This window comes from Diadema antillarum, unplaced genomic scaffold, assembly GCF_040938485.1.
Source record: "Diadema antillarum isolate AM-2024a unplaced genomic scaffold, OU_Dant_1.0 scf00000035, whole genome shotgun sequence".
Classification (NCBI taxonomy): Eukaryota; Metazoa; Echinodermata; class Echinoidea; order Diadematoida; family Diadematidae; genus Diadema; species Diadema antillarum.
In genome coordinates this window covers 2,299,244-2,326,072 of record NW_027270924.1, presented here as the reverse complement: position 1 = coordinate 2,326,072, position 26,829 = coordinate 2,299,244, and the positions used below count along the sequence as shown (strand labels likewise).

Genomic DNA, 26,829 nt, shown 5'->3' with positions numbered 1-26,829 from the left:
GTTTTCTCTGGCAACATATTAATGTCTTTCACAGCCAATTCTGGAATGTGGTTTTTACATGAGCTTTGATAAATGATCTTTGATTACATCAGTTCCTGACATCTAGTAACAACAAAAAGTGATCATAATGAAATAATGCTTATCACCATCATCATCATCAACAACAACAACATCCAGACGTGACCACTCCAGAGGAATTCAGGAAAATGGGGAAAAAAAATGTTTCTCTTGCCCTGATCATCATGGCAGTTCTTTGCAATGAAGTGCAATATAATGATATGTATGAGGTTACTGCTTTAACGTAACAAAGCAATTCTTTCAAGGGATGATATAATATAGGTGGAGATGAGGATTGGGCTTTAACGTGTTGCAAGATACCAAGAAACCACTAATGAAATAGCACAGAGCATACCATTCCAATAGGAATGCAAAGTTTATTTGTTGAAAATCAGTTTTTGAATGGCTGAGACATCCAAAAACAAGGTAACACAAAGCAATCATAAAAAGATGGGTACAACCTTTTATTACGATAGCTCTGTTTCGGATATCTCAGCCATTTCAAAACCAATTTTCATCAAATAAACATTGAATTCATCTTAGAATTACAAGCTCTTTCATATTTCATTAGAAGTTTTTCATTACTGACACCAAAAATGTTAGAAAAGAGAAGAACTTTAGGTCTCACCAAAACTATATGATACCTTTAACCTACAGTGGGGACAAACATGTACATTGTAATGCATGTTTGGTTTTTATGCAATCTGTGCTCCTTATCATATTGGTCAAAAGTTGGCATATGATTAGAAGAAGAAAAAAGACCATCGATACTGACTGAATCTTTCAAAGAGCCAGTGTATGAGTAACTCTCATATTTTGGGCCTCATAGTATACGATGGATACTCTAAATAAACAGGCCGTGCCTATCTCTGCTGACCCTTTCGACTTTCACACGACCTTTCACATATGGCCAGAGTTCCCACGAGCTATAATGGACCAGAAACTAGGCTTTTGGGCCACATGTGTTGCAATACATGTATTCCTTCCCTCATTGGTTTCATACCTTTGAATAGTTTAGGCACTTTCTTACCTATCACAATATCATCATCAAAAACAAAAACATGACTTCAATCTAAATTTGTGTTAAAATATAGTATGCTTATTTACTAGTAATTCGAAATGGTTTTACTAGTGATTGATGAAAGACAAGTTTTCAGCTAAATTCATGTACAGTAAAGTGTACTCCTCTGAAATCAAAGACAATCAAAGAAACTGTATTGGGACAGCATTGATGTCTCCATGTAGTTACATGTATTGAATAATTTATGCAATCTTTTGGTGAATAAATCTGCTTTGACATCCTCTACAGGGAAATGATGATAATATTCAAGTGATAATAAAGGATGTACATGTATTTGATAACCCAGCTGTATAGGCGGAAAAACACTGAATCCCTTGCTGATTATGACAGAATCTTTAAGATGTTTCAATTTTGTTGGAGGTGTCTATTCAATAAGAGTAATATTGACACAAAAAAGATCTAAACTGTGTGATACGACAAATATTGTTCTACTTTTTTATTGCAACTGATTAACATATTATTGCTTTTTAACAAAGTAAAGTGTCATTCTATTTGTTGACAATCCTCACGGAAAAAATGAAGTCTTAATCATTACATCACATAAGTGACTCAGTTGACCTTCTAAAAAAAGAAACATTTCAGTAAAAAAAAAATTCTTGTTATCATAATCATGAAATGTGGAATGTATACCATAGGTTTGATGAAATAATGTGTTTTTTGAAAGCCTAATTTGGGCATCTTCTGGTTACTTTCAGATAAAAACAATGTAATTTCCTTTCTCATTTACGCTCTTATCATGTGATACTGTTTGAATGTTGTAGTATGCAATATCTACCGCAAAAGTTTTCTCCCATTGTTACTTAGAGCCTTCAACTTTCTAATATCAAATACAAGTCATTTTAGTTGTTAAAGAGGCATACCAGTACTTCATTCCAAAAACCAAGTCCTAAAAATATGTAGATAATCCTTTTATACTGAATTCTTTACCGTGTACAGGACACAGATTAATATTACAAATTATTACCTATACGAGGTAGTTTTGTGAGGCAATTACAGTTGGTATTTTGCAAGGTCGGGAGTTCAGCAGGCGACATTAGAGCATATCACGAGCATCCGGGGTTTTACATATACAGTGGACTCCTGTTATAACGAAATCCTCAGGACCGGCAGTTTTCTTTCGTTATATCAGAATTTTGTTATTTTACAACTGAACAAATAGACAATAGAAATACATAGAGTGGATGACATTGCAGCCCAAATTTTTACTTCGTTATAACCCGAATTTTGTTATAACTGTGTTCGTTATAATAGGAGAGCACTGTAAAACAGGGAGGTGGGAAGAGAAGGAGTGGAATCTCTCTTCCCACCTCCCTGATTTACTCGTATGTAAACATTCCATTCGACCACGAAGAGAAAACATTCAAGGAGGTCGCTGCGGTGTCGATTACACGCACCGCAGAAGAACGCCGATAAATCAACTCATACAAGGTCGACCACTTCCAGCAGCACTACGCGTCAAACAATGATTAGTCCATTTGTGCTCAATAACTGCAGAGTGACCATCAGTTATTACAACTCTCCAAATTGAAACAGAAGCCAAAATAAAGTGTACAAGCGTTCTGATGTTTGAAGTTCGCCTGTTACAACTACATATGTATCTTTGAAGTTGGAGTTGAATGATATACATTGATGAACAATTTTTCAATTATTCAACATGTTGGCGATGATCTACAGGTAGTCAAATGTGGCTTGATCTATTCATAGTGTATAGCCGTATTCACATATTTTCCTAGTTTACCTAGGGGATAGTTAATAATTATGATATTGACTGGCCTTGAGGGAGATACCAGATAAATATTGCCCGCACTGAAAGAATAATTGCCCGAGTCGAAGACGAGGGCAATTATTCTTTCAGTTTGGGCAATAATTTCTGGTATCTCCCTCGAGGCCAGTCAATATTATATAAATCTTATCAGCTGGGAGAAGAAGTAAAATTGGACTTGCTGAATGTTGGTTGATTTCTGCTTTTCGTAATACAGCTTCATGGTAGAAATGAGACAGAGATAGACAGACAGACAGACAGACAGACAAATAAATACAGGGAGAGGGGGCTTCAATGGGGCTTTGACCAAGAGAAAATGAATTACAATCAATTCCTTTCTGGGATGGTGATCTCATTTCTTTTAGTTCGGATAACAGTGTCACAGTCTCATCTGACTTCAGCTTCAAAATTTACCATATTTGTTTTTTTTTTAACATGAGTTTCTGTTCGAGTCACATGGGGTCTCATATATAAATAAGGGTCAAATGTGAAATATACTTAATGCACCCCCCCCCCCCCCATCCTGCTGTGTATTACCTATCTCATCTCAATGATGAAATCCAATCTCACTCTCCCTGTAACTGTACCACACACTCATTATTCTATAGTTTGATTCAGGCAACTGTGCACAATCTACCAATACACAATCTGCCATATGATATGTACTTGTATGACTCTATGTATGACCATATTTTGACACATTGACGCCAGTACAGATACAAGCAAAACAGGCACATGAGGGCAGCATGGCATCTGTCTGCCGTGACCATACTGAGCAGTTTCCCACTCTAACTGCATACAATATGTGAGTATTTCATGTGGATTTAGATAGTCATTTACAGGCAAAAAACAAACAAACAAACAAAACTTTCTCCAGGAAACCTCATTAAGTGCCATCAAATGTCATCAAGCACGTTCATATGACAGAAGTGTGCCATAGGTCACTTTAACTACAGATAGGCTTGACAGTAAAAAATATAATAGAACTGTTTGAATTTTGCTTGTTTCCTTCATTTGCTCAGAAACAGCACACAGTTTTGATCTTAAAACATCTACATCATGAGAAAATGAATACATTAAGTAGAGATCCTAGAAACCTATAACTGGCTTGTAAGGACATGAAATGACAACTAACCTTCCTTCATGGATTTGTTTTTTCTACTTTTCTTGTTTGTTGCTGTTGTTGATGATGTTTGTGAATAAACACCTATTTAACTGTTTTAAGGGGTACTTAAAGGACAAGTCCACCTTCATACACATGTGGATTGAGTGAATGCAACAACATTAGTAGAACACATCAGTGAATGTTCAAGGAAAATCCAACCATCCATTCAAAAGTTATGAATTTTTAAAGTATCTGTGCAACCACTGCTGGATGAGAAGACTACTACAGTGTATGATGTCATATGCATACGATATAAAGAAAATAACAAGAGAATTTCACAAAACTTTATTTTTTGAATACAGTGCACATTTCTTTGACTTGTCACTGACGTATGTTAAGGATGATATTATACTATCCCCTTGCCTTCTGAAAGGGAGAAGTCGAGTGTTCTTTTGTTATGCAAGAAAAGTGAAAATATGTTGAATTTTCTTTATTCTTTCTTAATATCGTTGTACACATGTGACATCACGAGCTATCGTAGTCTTCTCATCCAGCCGTGACTGAGCAGAAATTTCAAAAATTCATAACTTTTGAACGGATTGTCTGATTTTCCTCAAACTCTCACTGAATTGTTCTACTAATATTGCTGCATTCACTCAACCCACATGTCTATGAAGGAGAACTTGTCCTTTAAAGATATCTCTTTAATAATTATCACACATTACAATACATTTTACTACCATACTAGCTCTTTTGACAGCTTTTGCTCATTTCTTCTAAACAATGCCAAAGTGATATTTTGTATACAGTAGTAATTTACTTAAATTCTAGGAATCTCTAGAATCACTGCTACTACTACTATTACTACTACTACTACTACTACTGCTATTACTAATACTACTACTACTGCTACTACTTAATAAAGAATAAAGCAAACTCTAGCATTGTTATCATTGATATTATCATCACATTTTTCTAAGATGTTATCATTATCATTATCATCATGATTAGGAGCATCAATCAAATTAATATTCCTTTCAGGCCAGAGGAAATTCACTTATTTCTATTGCTTGATATAATACTGCCTTGCAATGTTCCTTGAATAGATAACATAACTGGGGGCCCCCACACTTCCAAGCAAGAGTTTTCACACTGTCACAAGAGGGCACTGTTCAAGTTTTCTGCTCCAGCAGAATTGAAGTAGCACACACCTCTGCCACTGGAAAGTTACAATCTTGTCTTACATCGATGTAGGGCAATTTGTCAATCAGTTGCAAGTTGCAACCTTGTATGTGCAGAACTTATCAACACAGACACACACCAGACTGATATAATGCAGGAACTTTCCTCATACTCTACTAACTGTGTTTAAAAAAAATCCTTGGACTTAAAGCTAATCCCTTTAAAAGGTTTCTTTGTATACCACACAAGATTTATTGCAGTCATAGACAAATCAATTTGTTGGAACAGACCCAGTACCCTTATAAAGAGCATTCAAGCCTCAATGTTTTCCTTCACAATGAAATGATCACAACTTTACACCACCCTTGCCTCTATCCACATTTCCCTCAATAAGTCATGAGCATTACTTCCCTCATTTATGTTCTGTCCCACTTTAATGTGTAATGTATGATAGCATTGTTTTTGTGCTGTTGTAATATATTGTCTGTTTCTGAAATAGTCCAATAAATAATGATAATAATGACACTTAAAATCAAATTCTTTTCTTTTCTTTTCTTTTCACACGGGGAGAATAAAGACCCTAATTTTTGTAGAGACTTTGCAATTGAATTTCAACAAATTTTGTCTGAAAGGTGACATCATCAAGTATCATTTGGTACACATCACAACCACAGTACCTTTAATAACTATGTAGGCCTACTGTAAATTGCACTTGCAAGTTACGCAGTACAGATTTAAACTGTCCTTTGAAATTCCCCTCATTTCCTTAGCATGACGAATAGGAATTCTTCAGTTGTCTGAAGATAAAAGTTGTGATTTATGTGGGACATATGTTATATATTTTGACTATAAAATGGACTGTTATGACATCTTGGCCACATAAATTACAATATAAGGTCTTTAGTTTCAGTGATGTTCAAAAACTTCTTGACTGTCCTCCTATCTTCTGGCAGTTACTATAAATTTAGACACATATTTATTCATTTAACTCATTGCTCCACATCAAGCCCAATTTCATTTGGTCATTACAGCTATATTGTAGTTTACATAGACAGAAAGATCCGTCTGTCAGGAGGAGTCTTTTATTTTTTTGACGTTATCGCTCTCCTCCGTAGACAGACGGAAGTTGGTAGTATACATCGCTGTGTGGAAGCTCTTAACCACTGTCTCTATGGAGAATTGGGTGAGGTACCACACCCTTCTTGATTGCGTTTAATTCACAGCCCTAGATCGGCAAATTTAAACTTGTATAGCAAAATCAACATTTCAAGTATTCATTGCACTCACCAAAGTAATCATATATCCAACATTTTGGTAGAATTTTCATGATTAAAGATGCAACTACCAGCCCGTCGATACAGTCATAGCAGCTCTTCAATATATGAATCCATTAGCCAATCACATGCGAGGTAGTTTCTACGTGTTTTTTTATTTAAACACGTACCTGGCATGTGATTGGCTAACAGATTCAAAATGGCGACTTACTGCTAGCGAACGGCCATGTTGCGATATGGATAAAATTTCTGTGTTATAACCTACTTACTGTGAGTATTTCGATTGCACAATGTGAGAAATTTACCCAAAATATTGCTGAATAATGTGTCATGTCATGTCAAACTTGTTTGAATGTAAAAAAGCTGTCTGAAATTTGGTTTATCGTCACATTTGATCTGTGCGCGACCGCTGGCAGCGCATCTACACAAGAGCCAGCATCATTGACTTCGGTCTGTATAAGGAGGGGATCGGTGAAGCCAGACGCAGTCTCCGCGGAACATTTCCCCGACGACCAGATACAGACCGATCTTTCGGTCAATAGCTTACAATGACTGTTGCTACTGTGGCAATACCTCCCCTCAAATCATTCAGCAGCCTGTATTTTAAGTGTCGCTATTGTTCAAACAATTCTTGTACCTTTTATTTATTGTGCATTTCTTATTCAAAACACAGGGGCAGTATTGGTTTGAGATTACATTCTGATATCTTTTTTTTTTTTCAGCTGAGACAAACAGGCTGAGATAAACTGTTATTCCAAAAATGTGTTGCAAACCAGCTGACAGAAAAGGAAATATTTTTTTTTCCTTTCCCTAAGAATATACCTCTTTTCCCTCTTTGAACCTCAGGGCATGAAGCAATTGCTTGCTTTTAGTCCTGACCGCATTTTTAGAGTGTTCAGAAGTCACGGCAACCTTGACCAAATGCAATATTACAGGTACAGATATCTACAGAAGCCTCAGACTTCACAGAGAATTCCTTCGCCAGCTTCCAGTGGTGCTGCAAAACATGTGCGATACACATGTCCCAACTCTGCATGAATTCAACTTGACCCCCACATTCGAAGTGGATTAAAAGCAAAAAAAAAAAAGGAAACTATGTTGACTTCTTAGGCTTCTAAATGGGGAAAAATTTATCAAAGAAAAGAACAACTAACTACATGTACATAAAGATTGTGTGTCTACAACAGGTTTGACAGAATGATAGTCTACTCTTGTACAGCCATATGTCAACATTTCTCACTTTATCCTAAATCATATTTCCTGAAAAGCCTTTTTTTTTCTCCTCTGAAGTCTTTTCCCACCTTGCTCTTATCTATTGTTATTATATTCCTCTTTTTTTTAACCTGTTTTACATGTATCTGTCTATGCTCAATTGTTCTGCTTTGTGTGTTGTCACCTCCGGCACTTGTCAAAAATCTTACCATTGTCTTGCAACATAAGTTTCTGCTATGATTTTTGGGAACTTTCATGTATGCAACATATCCTAGTCACATCTCAAGGGATGTTTTTAGAAACCATGCTGTAGATGCTGACAGGGGTTTATAATTGCCACATCATAGCTAACGGCTGACGAATACCGCTGGGAAATTATGAAAAATTTTGCCCAAGATAATCACATCATTCCCCCCCCCCCCCCCCCCCCCCCCCCCGCAATCCAAATGAGGAGGAAGGGGGTGGGGGGAGGGGGATGGGTAGTTGAGCAAAATAAATGGCCACCACCGAGCTGAGTGAGCTAAAGGCGTATACTTACTGATGCACTCGTTGGCACTCCCCGCTGTGGCGCGTTTCCACTTCCTGTCGTTGAAGAGGGGCTGGCATTCCCCGCAGTCTGGTCCTGCTGTGTTGTGTTCACACTGGCAGACCAGTCGGTTGTAGGGGTCGTTGGGAGCCTCAACGCACTGGCTAGCGTGACCGTTGCATTTACACCTGTGGGGTCGGGGTGGAAATGGGAGAAAGAGGGAAATGAATGGAAAAGCTCCATCATCACTGCTATCGTCATGACAACTACCAGCATCATTATCATCAGCAGCACTACGTGAGGCCCTTCCTTTGACAGATAAATGGCTGACAGCATTTCTTTGAGGCAATATTTGCTGTAATGAGCCATCAACTCTTTGGGATAGATACAGGAACAGTACCTGAAGCTTTATGGTGAAAAATACCTGCATGTACAGAGTGCCAGTCTTTACCAAACATTCAAGATACAGCATTATTATTCACTTTTTACACACCACATTCAGCGTGTCACTTTGCGGGAAAATATGGTCTTTTCAGTCAGATACAAATTGTTAAGACTTGGATGTCATGAACATACTATTCTCATCACCAAGTACATTTTACTTGTAGCAAATACTGAGTCATGCCAAGGAGCTTCAACTTGGTCATGCCATCATGTGTATTCAGCTGCTGGTACAACAATTTGTTGATAGTTACAAAACAATGTAATCTATTCCCCCCCCCACCCCCCCCCCCCAAAAAAAAAGAATGTTTTATAACTAAACAAAGGTTACATATGTTGAAAGCTGGACACACAAACACTTAGACTGGACTCCCAAATTATTATTTCACTTGCCCCAACAAACAACAATGTACAACTTATCAAAGTTTGAGAAGATACGAGTTCACGTAAATGGAGGATAGGGGTATTAGGAAAGGTGCAGATACCACTCAAAAGTTGCACTCCCATGCACTTCAAAAACACTCCTTAACAATGCCCATGTTGAGTCAACCTCAATGAAATTCAGGCATGACTCAAAGACAGTGATGAGGGGGGACCACTATGATTCATCTCATGGGGGCTCTGAATCCAAAGACATTATCCCCAGGCAACATCAAAAAAAGAAAGAAAAAAAAGACGACTGTACATCCTAACCATGAATGGACAACAACCACAAGGCAACAGGTGGTAGGGGGTGAATCCACATCCCCTTTGTGTAAATATGACCTCTCTGTTAGCTCTTGTATTCTATTTCTTTATGTGAGGGGAAATCCATCCATCACTACAGGACTAGATATATCACTGGATCTCTCCCTACAAAGCTGTGGCAAAAATGCTTACACTTTCCCTGTGCCTTACCCCACGCGAGACAATAGTTCCTGGTTTGTTTGGGTGTCTCCAACCACTGATCTTAACCTTTCCTTAGATGCGCCATGACCCTGCCGTATGTGGTGCTATCAATTATCTTTTTTTTCCCTCTCTCTCTCTCTCTCTCTCACTACAATAAAAGAAACAGAATTAAAAAAAAATTGGGAAAAAAGTTGTATTTGACAAACCCTGCACAATCTATCATCAGCATCAATAGAACACTGGTTTCAATCACGATGGGCTAAAGCAATAAACTTCCTCCAAGTACTAAACATAAAAATCTAAACATTTGTCACTCTGATTCTGATAGAACTACACAAAGTGTAGCGCACCTACATACAGGAGGGGAGGGTTGAAAAGTAAGACCCTTTGTCAGCAATAGAGGCAACATCATGCGAATGTCTGGGAGAAATATATCATCACAGATATCAGAGAGAGAGAGAGAGCGAAAAGGGTAAAATAACAGATATTGTATATCAGAAATAATTCAGGGCAACAATTCACCTTAACGATGAATATTTTGAAGGAATTTCAAATGAATTTCATGCTCAATCTATCAGAATTCCTCATCAAGACAGAATGTTGTAGTAAAATGTCAGCACTCTCTTTGCCTTCAATGAATGGCAATGGCCTGGTAAGGTGTGCTTTTCAGGGCAGAACTTGATGGCGTGAAACGGACGAATAGGGTGACAAGGGTCAATATTTGTTTTATGAATGTCTGCTTATAAAGAATAACCCCCCCCCCAAAAAAAAAAAAAGAAAGAAAGAAAGAAAGAAAGAAAGAAAGAAAGAATAGTGATAAGAATAAAGCAGAGAGAACAGAGCAATTCAGCCCATGGAATGCACTCTGTCAGTGATTTACAAACATTGTGAGCTTGTTGCAAGTTAAAGAGAGATGAGAATTCATTTTCAACATAGATTCAGGCAAGTAATTATCCCTCCTTGCCCCGCCACTAAGAAAGAAGCTACACTGACCATTAAGGACGTTAATATTTCATTATCATATTTGGGTTTGATGACAGTCACAATTCCTATGTCCATGCATCAACAATGAAAACAAAAAGAGATCTCTTTGTCATTTAAAGTCAGGCAAACTGAAAGAGGAATTACAAAGTTGAGATCACATCGATATACAAATCTAGCGCTTGCATCCTGAGAAATATCGTAACTTACAAAAAGATTTCCATTCCATACACGAGAGACCCCCTGTTTAATTTGTTATTGTGTGTATGTGCATGTGTGTGTTTGTGTGTGTGTGCATGTACATTACAAACTTGTGGTAATCTACATGTTTATCTCAGTTTGTGGTTGCACAATACATCTTGGGATGATTGAGACTTCTTGGGCTGAGATTCACATGTTTCAAGTCCTAGATCAAACAATTCTCTAGTTTGACTGTGAGATACTGAAGTATTCTCAAAGTCATTATGTGCATACCATGGCATATTCTTTTCATACATTGTATTTCAGCTAAATTACCATTATTTCTGCTTGCCTACTGCTAGAGTACTAGTATGGAGAATTTGATGGTAATGGCTTTGACAGAAAGGAAATGCTAATGAGAAGTATTTCCTACATAAAATTCTGCAACTACACCTTATCAAATCAAGTGGAATCGAAACTTTTTTGATTTACAAGTTCAAGCAGATTTCTGTAAAACATGAATACATGTCCATATAAACAAATGATAAGCTGAGACTTGAGAAAACTATTGGCACACTACACTGGTTGAAGAACAGATAACCAAGTTTTGCAAAGCTCAGCACAGGCTAGCAAGACCCCTCCCCTTTTCTCATGTTTTTAAAACAAGCAAACAAACAATTGGAATGGAAAGTGTTGAAAGCTGGGGAAAATGTACTATCAACCATAAACCAGTGGGAAATGAATGATTAGATGGCATTTTGATGCTCAGAATTTGTTGCTGTCGCATTGGAAGTTGACATCTAGGGTGACGGGTCACTGATCTATCAATCGGCAATCGAAACTAGCCACGGGAAGTATTCGTGCCATGGATCTGGTCTCACTGCTCGCAGGATGATACTTGTAAGGGCATTTCTGGCACACCTTTCCAACATTCTGACTAGCCTCTGTCAAATGCTGTCTCACTGTAGTACTTTGAATGAGAGGAAGTAGAGGATAGTCAAACGAGACAGAGTCAAACCATCAGCCATAGATAAGCATGCCTCAGCAAGATGGCCTTTGAAAATTCATCCAAAGTTACGAACATCACTCTTTGCTTGCATTACCGACTTTTGCTACCAGCCATTAGTAACAAAACTAGCAGTAGAGTAGCAGAGAGCCTTTCAAAGAAACTCATTAAAACATTATATGCATACTACACTCTACACTGATAGCCTATCAAGAGCAAAAATAGCAATTTCATTGGTTAAAGTGACGAATGAAATTATTCAGGGACTGAATATTCAGTAGAAGTGGTGCGCGCACGCACCAGTTGCAGAAACTTTTTTTTTCAGCTCACAAATTATGGCATTTATCAATGTGAAAAGGCCCAGATACTTGGCTCAAGTTTTCTGCGCTCACAACTGTCAGAGCAAACAACAGTATGTGCAAACAACAGTATGCAAGGCCTGTGAAATAGGCTAATGTTTGACAGGTGCGTGGGAGACTTGGGATGAAGTCACAGTGCATACGACTGAGGCACTGTGCCAGGCATCTCTCTCACAAGCAGCCTCAGGTATTTTGGGGGGAATGATGCGAGGTTTTTCGAGATGATCTTCGACGGAAAAAAGAAAAACTAACAGCCAGGTAAAATTCCTCCCTTTGGCGATCAAGGAATGGGATACAGCATACAGGCAACATTTTGAACATCGAAAGCTTGAAGATTTTCTCTTTATATTAACCTGTTGAGGACAGTTTAAAGTTTGCTACAACACACACTTCCCATAGACACCTGCCCTACTCAGGACTCCTCCTTAACAGGTTAAAGGGCTTTTGCTCTATTTTCTCATCAACTCAAACTAAAGACGTTAATCAGTGAATACATAGAACATATTAAAATGACAACCCTGCTATTCTTAGTGTAAGGTTTAATTCCAATTCAGCAGTGCCAGACAAGGCTGTACTTCTATACAAAACTAATCTCCAAGGTTCCGCCAAACTGATTCTCAACGAATATCCAGCCCACAACTTACTGGCTAACAATGCTCGTGGACCTTGAGCGATCGCAACGGCTACTGGGTAACTATTTACACTATTCCTCTCATGTTGCTACTGCATACACAGGATGCAGACACAACTTTCTCACATCTCTGCTACACCCCTCAAAGAAAAAAAGACTTGGGAGGCATGCCAAATTTTGATGGGTTGTCTCTATCTGTCCATTCACAAGCTGGTGACAAAGACGCTTGCTGTTGTTTCGACCTACATATTCGGACGTGCGCGGAAGAATGTCACTTGCCACAGCACACAAGAGACTCCTCTGTGACCTTTATATCATATAGGCCTACAGATCATCAAGGCAGTGACTTGGATGGGTTGTCCTGGCCAGCCTAGGTCAGCCTAAAGCTACTCAGGTACTGTTTGCACACAGAAGATCATTGGAGTTTCAAGCAACGCTCTCTTCAAATCGCCATTAAACATACACATGGGCTGCCATGACCTCATGCAGACCAGCGCCTCAAGAAAAGTATGACTGACCAAAACATGGGTGCCTCAAGGCTGTCAATTTTCTGCACTGGTGATACACTGCAATCGCCCCCAGACTCATATCCTCTTTTTCCTACAGTGTACATTGGGGGTTTATGTGTCCCCTCTGCAATGTTTCATGTCTCTATCCCTATTAAAATCCAATGAGAAATAATGAAGCTCTCAGCATGATCAGATCAGGAGCCCCTCAATGCCTTATTGGATGTACAAACTCTGCACGTATCTCTTTAGTATGTCAGACGGCCTCAATATTTGACCAGTATTGATAGTCTAGTATTCAAATTCACTTATTTGTTTTGTGTAGGCAGGAATCTACATTTCCCAAATATTGACCTTTTTGTGGTGTAGGGGAAAAAAAAATATGTGCTGGACCAATACAGGCAGAATGTTCAATGATTCATGAAAATGATGTGACAATTCTTTAACAGATTTTATCATCTGCAAATGAGTGGAAGAAACTTTGAATGTTTGAGGAACTTCAAGGCAAATTCGAAGGAATTCTCTATTTAGAAAACATGTATCTTCAGTTCAGTTAAATCATAGAACCAACCTTTGGCAGATACGGCAAAGGTTGTATTTGACCTTTTGACATGAGGATAAAAGGGCATCTATCAAAAATTAGTTGCATTATGTTAGGAAGCAAAACAGTGACACTGGTAATTGAAAGATCGCTACAAATGCACCCTTCTGCCTGATTCCTACCTTCCTCCGATGGAGAAGTCCGTGATGGCATAGAAGTACGAGCGGAGAACGTTGGGGACCCGGAACACCTCGTCTCCGAACGTGTTGAGGCGAGTGAGCATCACCAGAATGTCGGTGGCCGTCACCCAATCCTGTACAGAATAGACAAAAAAAGCAACAAAATTTGTTCATTTCACTGACCATTTATATAATGTCATCTGGAGTAAAGCATGAATTCAGAAGGCAATCATATTCAATAGTCTGGAGTAAATCATGAATTTAACAACCATTCATCGACCTGGAGTTGGCAGATTCCAAGGAAAGTCTGGAGTCTACACATGTTGTATCTTGAGCAAATGTTATATCAGCTCATGATACGTTAAAGACGAACCTCCCTGATACCTGGGCCCTGTTTTATGAAGAGTTATAATTGATCTATTTATATAGTTGATTTCTATAATGTGTCTATGGCAGCCTATGTATTAAGGAAATTTATAATTGTTTATATCTTATGATAAAACAGGGCCCTGATCTATCAGTTGATATTCCTAAAGGAAAGTCTTAATAAGAGATTTTTTAATTTTATTTCCTTGGTGATTGTTATTACTTTTCTTCCTTCGTTTCTGTGTTTTTTTAACTGGACCTCAGACTGGAAGAGCATGGTATACTGTTGGGATGATTTATACTTTAAGGTTTAAACATGTTTGGTGTTCTTGCAACTGTAAAGGTATAACCACTTGCTCTAAGGTATTCTACCTGTTTCTTCACCAATTGTAAGCAAAACACAGGAGCTGAAATGTTGATGATATCTCGCTCACTGCACAGAGATGTAGAGCGAGTTGTCTAGTAGTCAATGAAACCATACTTCAAGGACAAGTCCACCTTCATATACATAAGGTTTGAGAGAATGCAGCAATATTAGCAGAACACGTTGGTGGAAGTTTGACGAAAATCGGACAATCCGTTCAAAAGTTATGAATTTTTAAAGTGTCTGCGCAATCACTGCTGGATGAGAAGACTACTACGGTGTATGATGTCACATGCGTACAACAATATAAGGAAAATAAAAAGAGAATTTCACAAAACTTTACTTTTTGAATAAAGTGCACATTTCTTCGACTTGTTACTGACGTATGTTAGGGGTAATATTATTCCCCCTGCCTCCTGAAAAAGAGAAGTTGAGTGTTCTTTTGTTATGCGAGAAAAATGGAAATATGTTGAATTTTCTTTATTCTTTCTTTATAGAGTTGTACACATGTGACATCACAAGCTATAGTAGTCTTTTCATCCAGTCGTGACTGAGCAGAAATTTCAAAAATTCATAACTTTTGAACGGATTGTCCAATTTTCCTCAAACTCTCACTGATGTGTTCTACTATTGCTGCATTCTCTCAACCCACATGTCTATGAAGGTGAACTTGTCCTTTAACAGCTACATTAAACATAATACTGATCTAATATTGCAGAAATGACACATTCATTTCTAAACAACAGGAAAGGAACTGTCACCAGAAACACACATATGTAATGAAATAAAACTTATAATCAGTATGAAAATTTATCATTCCTTCGTGTTTTATAGGTTATTTCATGGCAGAAATTGACTAATAAACTTGATATGTTGTGCAAACATGAGACTGTGAAAACTTAGTCTGACCTTTGAGCCTGAGATCAAAGAAATACCTATGCAGGGAGTGGCCTACTTATTGGCCCAGCAGAGAGGTGGGACAAAATTTACAGTCTCTATCAGAGACAAGGTCAGACCACATGCTGTGCAATCTGGCTCAAAAATCATCATATTCCTGTTGCTATGGTTACAAGCTTTCTGTTGCGGCAGCCATTCAAAATTCCCCATCAGTTCCTTGTTTTATAGCCACTCACAGAGAGTGTACTAGTGGATAAAAGTCGTAAAAAGAAAAAAAAATACATGTATAAAACATGTAGGGTACCTACAGTGTACCCTGGGCATTGCCTTCCCTGATTTGATTAATCTGATTGGTCAAAAGTTTTCTTGACTGTTACTACAGTGAAAGATGAAACAACAGCAACAGAGTTTGACAAGTCCTGCATGTAGGCAGGATGTCCTCTTACAATACTGATATGACAGGTGCATACTGCACACTGCCACAACAACAATCCACCAATGCTTTCAGTTCAAGGGACAACATGTTGATCTAGTGTTCAAGTAAAGTGAGCTATTTTCGCGGTACGAAATTCTCATCTCTAAGAGATAAATAAATGGGGAGATATGATGAAAGGGATAGCGAGACAGGGAAGCCCTGCAAAGAGGTGCATCGTCAACTGACAAATTTGGCAAGGCCCTCGTCAGGGTGTGTGTATCAAAGAGTCGAGCCAGAGTAAATCAAAACTGTCAAGGTCGATCCTCAAGGTTGGAGGTCAAACCACACAAACCTCAGATCAGCAGAAGGGGTGGGGTGGGGGAAAGGGGGCGGGGGAGGGGGAACCTGGCATTGATACCCCCTGTACCCAGCATTACAGTTGTATGACAGATGATGGCAGAGGGTGAGTGGAGCAGTAACCAATCCCAACCTGTCAGTCATGTTCATGATTACATATGGCAAGAACTAGACACCAGTGGTCATATTTCTTGGACAACGTATCGGCGACCCTTATGGATTTGAGAGAGTCGCCTCACAAACACTGCACTCTGTCATCAACGATGTCTCTATATCTCATGACACCTTACCACAAAGGCTGTATGTCATAAATGCCGTAGGTCTACATCTTTCCCAGTCAGAAAGGGGGGGGGGGGGGAAATCATCCGTTTTATTCTTCTTCTGACTGTACATTTTAATAATTGATGCGACCACTCCTAGGCATTTAACTGTACATTATATGCACTTGAACATTTGAGGGTGTTTGTTTCTTTATTCTGGACACTTTTTCTTATATTTTCGAACAAAATCAAATGGAGCAGCTTGTCCAAAGAACATGCATATTTTGAGACATGTCATGCACATATTACCACACAGATTACCACAAATTCTGCAATTCTTGCAAAATAACCGACCACCAAAAATATAGGCCTTGATGCACACGATAATGCATCAGTTGTGAAAAGGTTTGCATGAACCACTTCGGGTCTGTTTCTGAGACCTTCTAAGCAGAGACTCCAACTCTTCCGTTTTCGACGGGAGATATCCCGCCGAAAACCCAATTTTGCAAAATCTCCCGTTCTCCCGTTTAAGATTTAATTTCTCCCACCCTGGCTCTTCGTCTCCCATTGGAAAGGATTTCTTTACTTACTTCCATCATACGTTGAAAAAATAAGCCTTAATTAGCACCAGAGAGCATCTAGAACCCTAGAAACTTCGCGCTTCGCACACATCAAGTTGGAGTCTCCCGTTTGCTAGGGGTTTCAGGCGGGAGAATCTCCAGATCAGAAGGTGCTTTGGGTTGGAGTCTCTGTCTAAGTCATCTCAAGCCTACCAAAGAGGACTTGAGCGACAGTTAGGTAGAAGTTCATTCATGAGTGTGACGTCATCACGAAAACTTATATCACAATGTTTTAATTTTCTGCCATTATCCCTAATAATTCATGACAATTCTGATTACCAACGTTGGACATTCTACTGGGAAAGCCCTGTCTTATTTCATCCACTTCAGTTTTCAGACGCTACACTTTGCATCAGAAATGCTAATGTTGAATTTTGGTTGTCAGTAAAATCACCAAGACATTTGACAGTATGTCACTACATAACATTGTTAACACTTCAATCCCCCACATTTCTTCTTCTTGACCAATGATGAAATTATTCATTCACAAGCAAAGGCTAAGACCAGAATGCAAGTTTCACATGTACATGTAAGGTGTATGACGTATTCAAACAACAAGCATCATAAGCCCATTTTTGTCAGTGTTTTTTTTTTCTTTCTATTGAGCCCTTCCATAAATTGCCAAGAACATCCACAACTTTTATTAGTAAGGACAGATACACTCTGCAAAGCACTTGTCTAGAGTTCAAATAAAAGAAAATCAATCCAACTCTCTGGTAACAGTCCCTGAAAAGCCAAAATGCAGGCCGATGTACCATTTTGCATGGACATGCATTTATACAATGATGAAAAATGGCATCGAGAGAATAGCATAAACATCCAGAAAGGACTAAAAAGTGGGGACACTACCTTTCGGAACAGAAAAAAAATCAGCGTACGTCCATTCATTCATTCCATACATAAAAAGCCCCACAATACAATATTTTTGATGACTTATAAACTGCCATCCATTCATAGACAGCCATCCTATTCTTTTGATACCAACAACAAGTCAGGCAGGTTTTCCGAAGTGGGTGTAGTGGGCCAAGGTTGTCGAACAAATGTCCCTCTACTTAGCATCAACAAATGGTTCAACACCTCCCCATCTGTTTGTATGAATTGAAACCCAAGGTGATATATATGCAGGTTGAAACACATACCAAGGCACATGCACAACTCGTTTTTGTCACCGAGCTGAGGTTATATGACTTTGCTACACAAGTGTCCTCAACAAGATGTACCATCAACGTACATTGTGCATGCAAATTGTACTTGATGCATTGGATAAAAATAACTTTTTTATAAGCTGTTATTTTCGTGAGGGTTTCACTTTTGCGAATTTTGTGATCACTGTTGGACCTTGAATTGAACAACACATAAAAACGTTGCCATGCGACAGAGTAATAGTGCACTTACCTTGGTGTCAATTCTCGAAAGCAACATTTCTATCAATTGTAAACTTTAGAAGTGCACGGAACTGTTGGGTATAAGGCCACTTTTATTTTCATTGTAATTCAGACATGCAAACTTTTAATGGATAGGTCTATCCCCATCAGCAGGTGGGCAATTCCGCGGTTAGTAACGTTACATTTTAAGGACATTCTCATGATTTAGATAGACTCATTTCTCTATCTGTGGATGTGAAGTCTCATTAATGTCACCAGAGATCATTCTAGTGTAGACCTAGAACAGAGCAAAGAATGAAATCATTTCATGAATTATTTTAGAAGAAAGGTCTGATTTTAATGCCGGTTAGTAACGTTACAAAAAAAGGACATAAAAAATTGATGAGCAACTTTGAACAAAAAGTTTGCTAAAACTGGTATAGCTTGAAATATATCAACACTTATTTTTCATTTCTAGCTTTTAGGGCAATGTCTACCCCAAATATCCCTTCTCATAATAACTTTGTTTGAAAATTAAGTACAAAAATCATGGTTAGTAACGTTACGGTTAGTAACGTTACGGTTTGTCCAGTGATTACAGAATTGTGTGTTAACTCAAATCATTACATGTTTCCCCATGAGAATGCAAAGTTAAAGCTAAAAAACATCAGATAAGACATGAAACTCTTATTTCAATCATCAAACTCATGCAGTATAGTACCATTGTACTTGTACATATTAAAAAAGACTAGAAAAAAAGTTTGCATAAATTACAAATTTAAAAAAAGTACCACTTTTAAAGGCTAGGTCAAGTGATATCCACAGTTTCATAACTTCGCCAATCACTGTTTATCATGACTCACAGTAATTCACAAAAGCAGCCTGTTTTATTGAGCAAAACAGTTAATGTGTTCCTTGAAATCAAGAGTACCTTTAATAAAGGGGAAAGAAATCAAAGAGCAAAAACTAATGTACTGGTATGTAGTATGTACAGTGTATGGCCAATTGTGGTGTGCGTAGTCATTGCACAATAGGAATCCAGCATATTGCAATGTTTTATATTATTGTGAAAGTAGTTTAAGTCATACAACATTAACTCAAATAATACAGTGTATTAGTTGAATTCATGTTTATTCAAGTCTAGAGACATGTATTTTTTTCTTTTAGACCAGTTTGAATGTCTAATCTCTGCACTGTTCTGAAAATAAAAGTCTGTTCGCTGTACCTGAAGCGTAATTAACCCCGACAAACCATTGTATGATAATTTCAAACTGGGACAGAAAATTTGAAGCGATGGCCTCAATTGTTTTTAACACTACTTTCCACACAAAATGCTCTGCTGGCCTACAGATTCCGTCAATTGCCCCTTCCCATGGGAAGTGGTTAAAAAAAAAAAATCGCTCAATGTGCACCTTGTGAGCCTTCTGTAGTGATGCAAATGCTGTAGACCCCCCCCCCCCAACATTTCCCGCCACGATTCCGCAACGCGCAAAGATTTTGCCGCATCGTCTCATGAATTTTTTCATTGAAGTCTCCCGTATATTTTGAGACCAAATTTGCGACGTCCAGGTACACCGTTCTGGAGTTATGTAATGTTTTGCATAAATGCATGTCGACCTGAAAACAGCTCAAATTCATAATATCATGTGCAAATCCAATGCAAATTGTGTTTTTTCGTTAATTTGATATTAATTAGATTGTTTCAACCTTTGACCAGTGAAATCAATCAATTGTAATGTAGATAAGCTTTGAAAAGTGCCTGCAACACATTTTGGCAAAAAAAAAAACCAATAGAAAACAAAAGGTTAAAAAAACATTAAAATACATAAGAAATTAACAAAACAATAAAAAACAAAAGAAACTGATTTTGATTTTGCTATTTTTTTTGCAAGAAAATTGTTTGATGTGTCTTGAGGAACTCTTACACAAAAATTTAGCAATCCTTCAGTCTTTTTTATGGAGTTATAGGTGAAAATATGATTTCATACGTAAATTTGCATAATTAATTTACTAAAAAAAGAAGCCAATATCTTTTTACTGTATGACCACGTAATCTCGTAGTTGACATCTGACTCTATCATCAGGCAAAATATTGCCAGACCAGGACCTGTCCATTGGAGTCTTATTCACTTATTTCATGGTTAGTAACGTTACAATACACACAGGCTGTGGTTAGTAACGTTACGTGGTTAGTAACGTTACACATTTTGACTGCTGTTATTTCTAACTTCTATAATGATTAGTAATACTTATTTTTATATTTCAGTTAGTCATTGGACACAGCAGGAAAAATTGAAATATTATCATTCATAGACACTTTATACTCTCTGGAGGTAAATAATTTCACTTTTTGGTTAGTAACGTTACATGACTGTCCAATGGTTGGGGAAATGCACACATGTTTGCATTTCGAAGACATGTAAGTTGATTTTACTTAATCTATCCATGAAAGCACTGCATTGCCTCTGTGAATTCAATATTTGTGGCTAGAAAATGGCATTTAACTTGACTAGCTATCTTCTTTGCTATTATGGAGATTTTGCTGATGAAATTCAATCCGAAAGATTACTTGTTCAAAATTGGTGAATTCAATACCTAAAACTATCAAGATACCCTGAAAAATAGTTTTTCCTGAATTATCAATGTGTTCTTTCTGAAGTCAAACACAAAAATCAAGGAAAAAACCAAATTGAAATTTTATGGTCATGTCCCTCTAACTGCGGAATTGCCCAGGTGCATTTGAATCTGGCATCTCACACAATTAGGATATAAAATGCACAAGAGCTCTAACAAAAACAAATCAGAGCTGCTTGAAAAGCATCAGTTTAAAAATCTTTATTTCATTACCTTGGAACCAAATACATGCACTTACAGGGCAAGTTCACCTTGATATATGTGTGAATTGAGTGAATGCAGCCATAGATTATTAGTAAAGTTTGAGGAAAATTGATTCAAAAGTCATTAGTTCAAAAGTTACTGATTTCTAAAGTTTCAGTGTAGTCACCACTGTATGAAAAGTCTAAACAGCTTGTGATGTCACTACAGGACAACCATATAAGAAAACATTAAGAGAATTAGGGGCTACGCAAAATTTCTTTTTTTTTTAAAAGTGAAAAGTAAACATTCCCTCAACTTGTTACTGACATTAAGGGCAATATTGTTTCCCCCACTTTCTGAAAGAGGTAAGTCACGTGCTCTTTTATTTTGCTAGAAATATGAAAATATGCTGAATTATGTTCACAATTTCTTGACATCTTTGTCCTGCAGTGCCATCACAAACTGCTGTAGTCTTCTCATTCAGCGGTGGCGGAACTAAAACTTTAAGAATTCATGACTTTTGAACAGATTGTCACATCTTCCTCAAACTTCCACTGACGTGTTTTACTAATATTGTTGCATTCACTCAATCCACACATATATTTGGGTGAACTTGTTCTTTAGGTCTGCAATGCTATCGGGGGGAACCACCAACCTGCAGGATGGGACTATTGTCAAAGTTCCTGGCGCTCGGCCTGTTCTCCAGCGTGCTGAAAGCAATGTTTCCTCCCGTGAGCGGCGAGATGTCGCTGAACTCGCTGGTGCACATCGCCCGCGTCTCATCGTTGATGCTGACAAACTCGCTGTCGGGCTGGTTGTAGGTCGGGCGGCATGAGCCACTGTAGTACTGGTAGGGAATCCACGGGCACTCCTGACACGTGCGCTTGTAGATGGCAAAGCTCTCTGGCCGTGGCGAGTAGAATTTGAGACGAATGTAGGTGATCTCAAACGATTTACCTGAAGAACAAAACAGAGCAGAAAGATGTTGATCAAACATTAATGAGTTTGCTGACCAGACATCATTTTATGATAGTCTAGTTGTAAGGCAAAGAGCTTCGGATAAACATGACACTGTGAGGTAACAATGAACATTCATGAACATTTTCACACTGAAAAAAGGTTTAATCCATTTTATACCTGCCAAGCTCCAATTGTAATTTTCTCACTGTTGCTGTGACTAGCAAGGCGTTTGATTGTTCCTATACAACAGGTTTATGTCAATCTCATCAATTCAGATTTCCTTGCTATAAGAACAAGGAAACTTGCACATTATCTCGTCAATATTATCATTCACAATTGCATTATCTTTCATAGCCACACAATGTTTAGAATTTTCCAAACCATGAATTGTCATAGTAATGGATAGATAGTCACATTTCCACATCTCAAGACATCATTTTTTTTTTCCTACAGTGCAGCAAAGGATAAGCACTCATATCCATCATCAATATATCCAGACAGGATACAAGTAGTTTATGGATTTTGCTTTTATGAGCATAAATAAAGTTGTGACTATAACACACTTCTTCTCATGTTACAGTTCCTACAGGTCAAGACTGCATAGAAACGGGCAAGGGCATTGATCTGTGTGTAACCCAGTGATTCCCCTTTCCCAAGATGAAATGGAGTGTTCCTTGCTGAAACAAATCTTGGTGATGTTCTACACTTGTGGTCACCTCATAAACCATCTTCAAGTCTTTTCTCATGGGCAAAGAACTTGGTGGCAAACACAGAAGTAGGGCCTACATGTTTAATGGTACTCAAGTGCTTTAATTTTCTCTGTCTGTAAAGCAAACTGGAAGTTTGATTCTCTAAACATGTTTCTTCAAATCACATTTGGCCAATCCTGGTCTGGGGGTCATTTCTGCCAAAACATGTACTGCTTGATTGAAGGTGCTCATTTCCATACTTTTGAGACTGTGGAGATTCATATGGACATTTATTCACTTCCCTCACTGTGCTTCCATAGATATGCAATGTACATATAGACCATAGGCCTACATGATAGGTGCATACAATTGTATAAAAGTATGTTGAGAATTGCATGTACGATTAGGAGAGTATGAAGTTTGTGACAGAGGTAAAATCAATCATTTCTTATCCACCTGAAGAGACTGGTAATGAGGCTCATTTAAGCAATTGAAAACTCCATCCGCCTCAGTGCATTTAGAAACATGTGCCAGAAATGAGCTCACAGATGAATTCTTCTTTGAGTGGGGAACCATTCTTCTTTGAGTGGGGAACCGCCAGAGCTTGTGGTGTCCATCAAGCAACATTATAGCTGCTTTATGAAGGAAATGACACTGTCTTCACACCTTGCAGTCATGTACTTGTGATGTGTGTGCATTGACCTTGTTGCCAAATATTTTTGTTCCCTCGATGCCAGAAAAGGATGCTGCTGCACCTTGACAATGTCTTTCACACACACACACACACACACACACACACACACACACACACACACACACACACACACACACACACACACACACACACACACACACACATTAAAATGTACAGACACACAGAACGGGAGCTGAACAAGCTTGAAAGTAATTCACCTCATCTGACCAGGAATCGAATGTCATGGGCAATACACTGATCACATTGCAAGGCTTCAATCAATGTCAGGCCACGAGAAGGTCATAACTGCCTTTTTGTATTATTAAAGACATTGTAATGCTGTAGAACCAGGAATGTTTGCACGCATTTCAATTTCATGAATTTCGTGAGAGCCAAGATTTGCAAAATCAAAATGCACATGAAAGTTCTTGTCTACACTACACATTGTATGCCTTAAATGCCACTGGCAATTCACAAAAAATTTCATGCTGCAAGAAAGGCTGTCCACTCAAATTTAAAAAAAAAAAAAAAAATCATGCCTCGAAAATATCCTACGCCACAATACAAGATACCTATACTTGACCAGAGCATTGTGAGTGGTGCAGACTATAGAAGAAGCAATGTACACCACCAGATAAGGCCTATGTAAGATATACTTCTTTAAAGGACAAGTTCACCTTCATAGACATGTGGGTTGAGTGAATGCAGCGATATTAGTAGAGCACATCATTGAGAGTTTGAGGAAAATCAGACAATCATGTGAATTTTTAAAGTTTCTGCTCACTCAAGGCTGGATGAGAAGACTACTATAGCTTGTGATGTCACATGAGTACAACGATATAAAGAAAGAATAAAGAAAATTTAACATATTTTCACTTTTCTTGCATAACAAAAGAACACTTGACTTCTCTCTTTCAGAAGGCAGGGGGAATATAACATATGTCAGTAACAAGTCGAAGAAATGTGCACTTTATTCAAAAAGTAAAGTTTTGTGAAATTCTCTTTTTATTTTCTTTATATGGTTGTACGCATATGACATCATACACTGCAGTAGTCTTCTCATCCAGCAGTGACTACTCAGATACTTAAAAAATTCATAACTTTTGAACGGATTGTCCGATTTTCCCCAAACTTTCACTGATGTGTTCTACTAATATTGCTGCATTCACTCAATCCACATGTATATAGAGGTGGACTTGTCCTTTAATCTTACTGGCACAGATTATATCACACTGTTGAGTTTGAAAAAAAAAAAATTCAAAGAATTGAAGAGGACACTCTTAAATGAAATATGAAGATGGAAAATAATAGGAAATGACCATGCAATGTATCTGCATTGACCCCAATACAATAGAAGTGTTACACACAAAGTACAAGTTGTATAATGTGCAGCTCTTCTTTTGCAACTCAATTATTTGCCTAGTGACATCTGGAGTTTGAATCTTTTTACCACATGAACTTGTGATGGTGCCTTGGTAGGATCTATACACGGTATGGCAGAGATGAAGAAAGTGATCTCTTTCTTCTCCTTCAGGTTTAGAGAACATCCACACCCATTTGGTCAGACCCTCTCAACCAATGCCCCCCCCCCTCCCCATATCCCTTCTCCTCAAACTATCCCCTCCCATTACCCCCCCCCCCCCCACCTTCCCACCACTCCCCAAGGCAACTGTGACACACAAAGGATCCATTTTCATGGCGTTTCCACTGCCGGGATGACCTCCTTCCAACTCTGAGGTCACCTCAGGTCGCGATGGGTGGGTGGAGGGGGAAAATACCTCACAGGCCCAAATGATGGAGTGTCCAGGGTTAGGATGAGAGACAGAGACTGACAGCGAGTGTAGGGATGATGAGAGTGAGAGGTTTTCTTCTTCTTTCCAAGTCTGGAGGGCTTTGAGAGAAAGGACACCTTGAAATACCTCACTGCTTTGTCACACTCCTCCTTTCGGTTACCTACGTCTAAAAATAGGGAATGTTTAGACCGTAATGGAGTAGAGTACCAAACGTTAAAGGTGGACATACATCTTCATAATCCTGGCAAATATTCTTCTTCTGAGACACGAAAGTAACATATGACAAGCTAGTTACTTGAATAATGATCATATCTACATTATGAAGATCTGTATTTCTTTTTTTTTTTTGTCTTCTGGTGGCCGAATCTGGCAATGCGGCTTGAACACATTTTGCTTGCATAGTAGCAACCACAATAATTCACCAACTTTATACCTTCACAACTCCATATAGGGCCTAACACACTTGCAGCAAAGCCGGGAGTATATTCATGTGTGCACTATATGATGTGACAGCTTAATTTCTGTCTTCAATTGGATAGTCTCTGCAACAATTCTGTTCACGGTTAATACAGGAATTTTATCTGCTCCGATGTCTATAACAGCAATAAGGACAACTCAAAATGTCTGGGTAGTTTGAAACAATTTCATTCGTACAGGAAGTGATATGGGAGGAGAATGGAAGAATTTGACACTTAGTTGTGAAGTAGAGATATACACACATTGCAATTTAATCTAGTCCCACCTATTCATAATTATGTGTACACTATATTTCAAGATGGGGAATAAGGAGGGCAGATTTCATTCATCACCGACCAGACCACGCAGAGCTGGGAATATCCACTTTATATTTGTGTGAGGGACCAACACCCCAGACAAAATACCTCAGATGGCCAGGAATGCAAACAACGCTGATAACAAGCTTGTAAAGGCATGGAGTCACCAACACATTTGCTGATACAGGGCGCGATTGCATTGATCTCCTGACACAGGGATTTAATCAAGCAGACATGGTAATGAATAGTGCCGCCTGTCAGTCAGTCAGATCAGAGCCGAAGAGCAAAAAGTACATTTCAGTTTATATTGAGCAAGGTGACCAAAAACCTCTTCACCACAGAAGCAAGAGGATGTAAATCCATAAACTTGTAATCACATGCAAAGAACTATTGCCTTCTTGATTTTCACAATTGATAACTTCCACCCATAAGGTTTATTAAATTATGAAAATGACTATCATATTCATCTTCCTCTCACTCCCCCCCCCCCCGCCCCAACACACACACAAACTCAAACAATGTACATTAAATACCTGTTAATGTTAACAT

General features: G+C 38.3%; 1 protein-coding gene across 1 annotated transcript in view; it reads right to left on the bottom strand.

Moving 5' to 3' along the window:
• LOC139744195 (laminin subunit gamma-1-like) overlaps positions 1–26,829 on the bottom strand; it is a 103,912-nt gene that overhangs the window by 44,879 nt on the left and 32,204 nt on the right. Inside the window, exons 2-4 of the mRNA XM_071654649.1 lie at positions 22,027–22,328; positions 13,915–14,045; positions 8,212–8,387 (exon numbers count right to left, since the gene is read on the bottom strand). Of these exons, the coding sequence (XP_071510750.1) occupies positions 8,212–8,387; positions 13,915–14,045; positions 22,027–22,328 (609 nt within the window). The remainder of the gene's footprint in view (positions 1–8,211; positions 8,388–13,914; positions 14,046–22,026; positions 22,329–26,829) is intronic.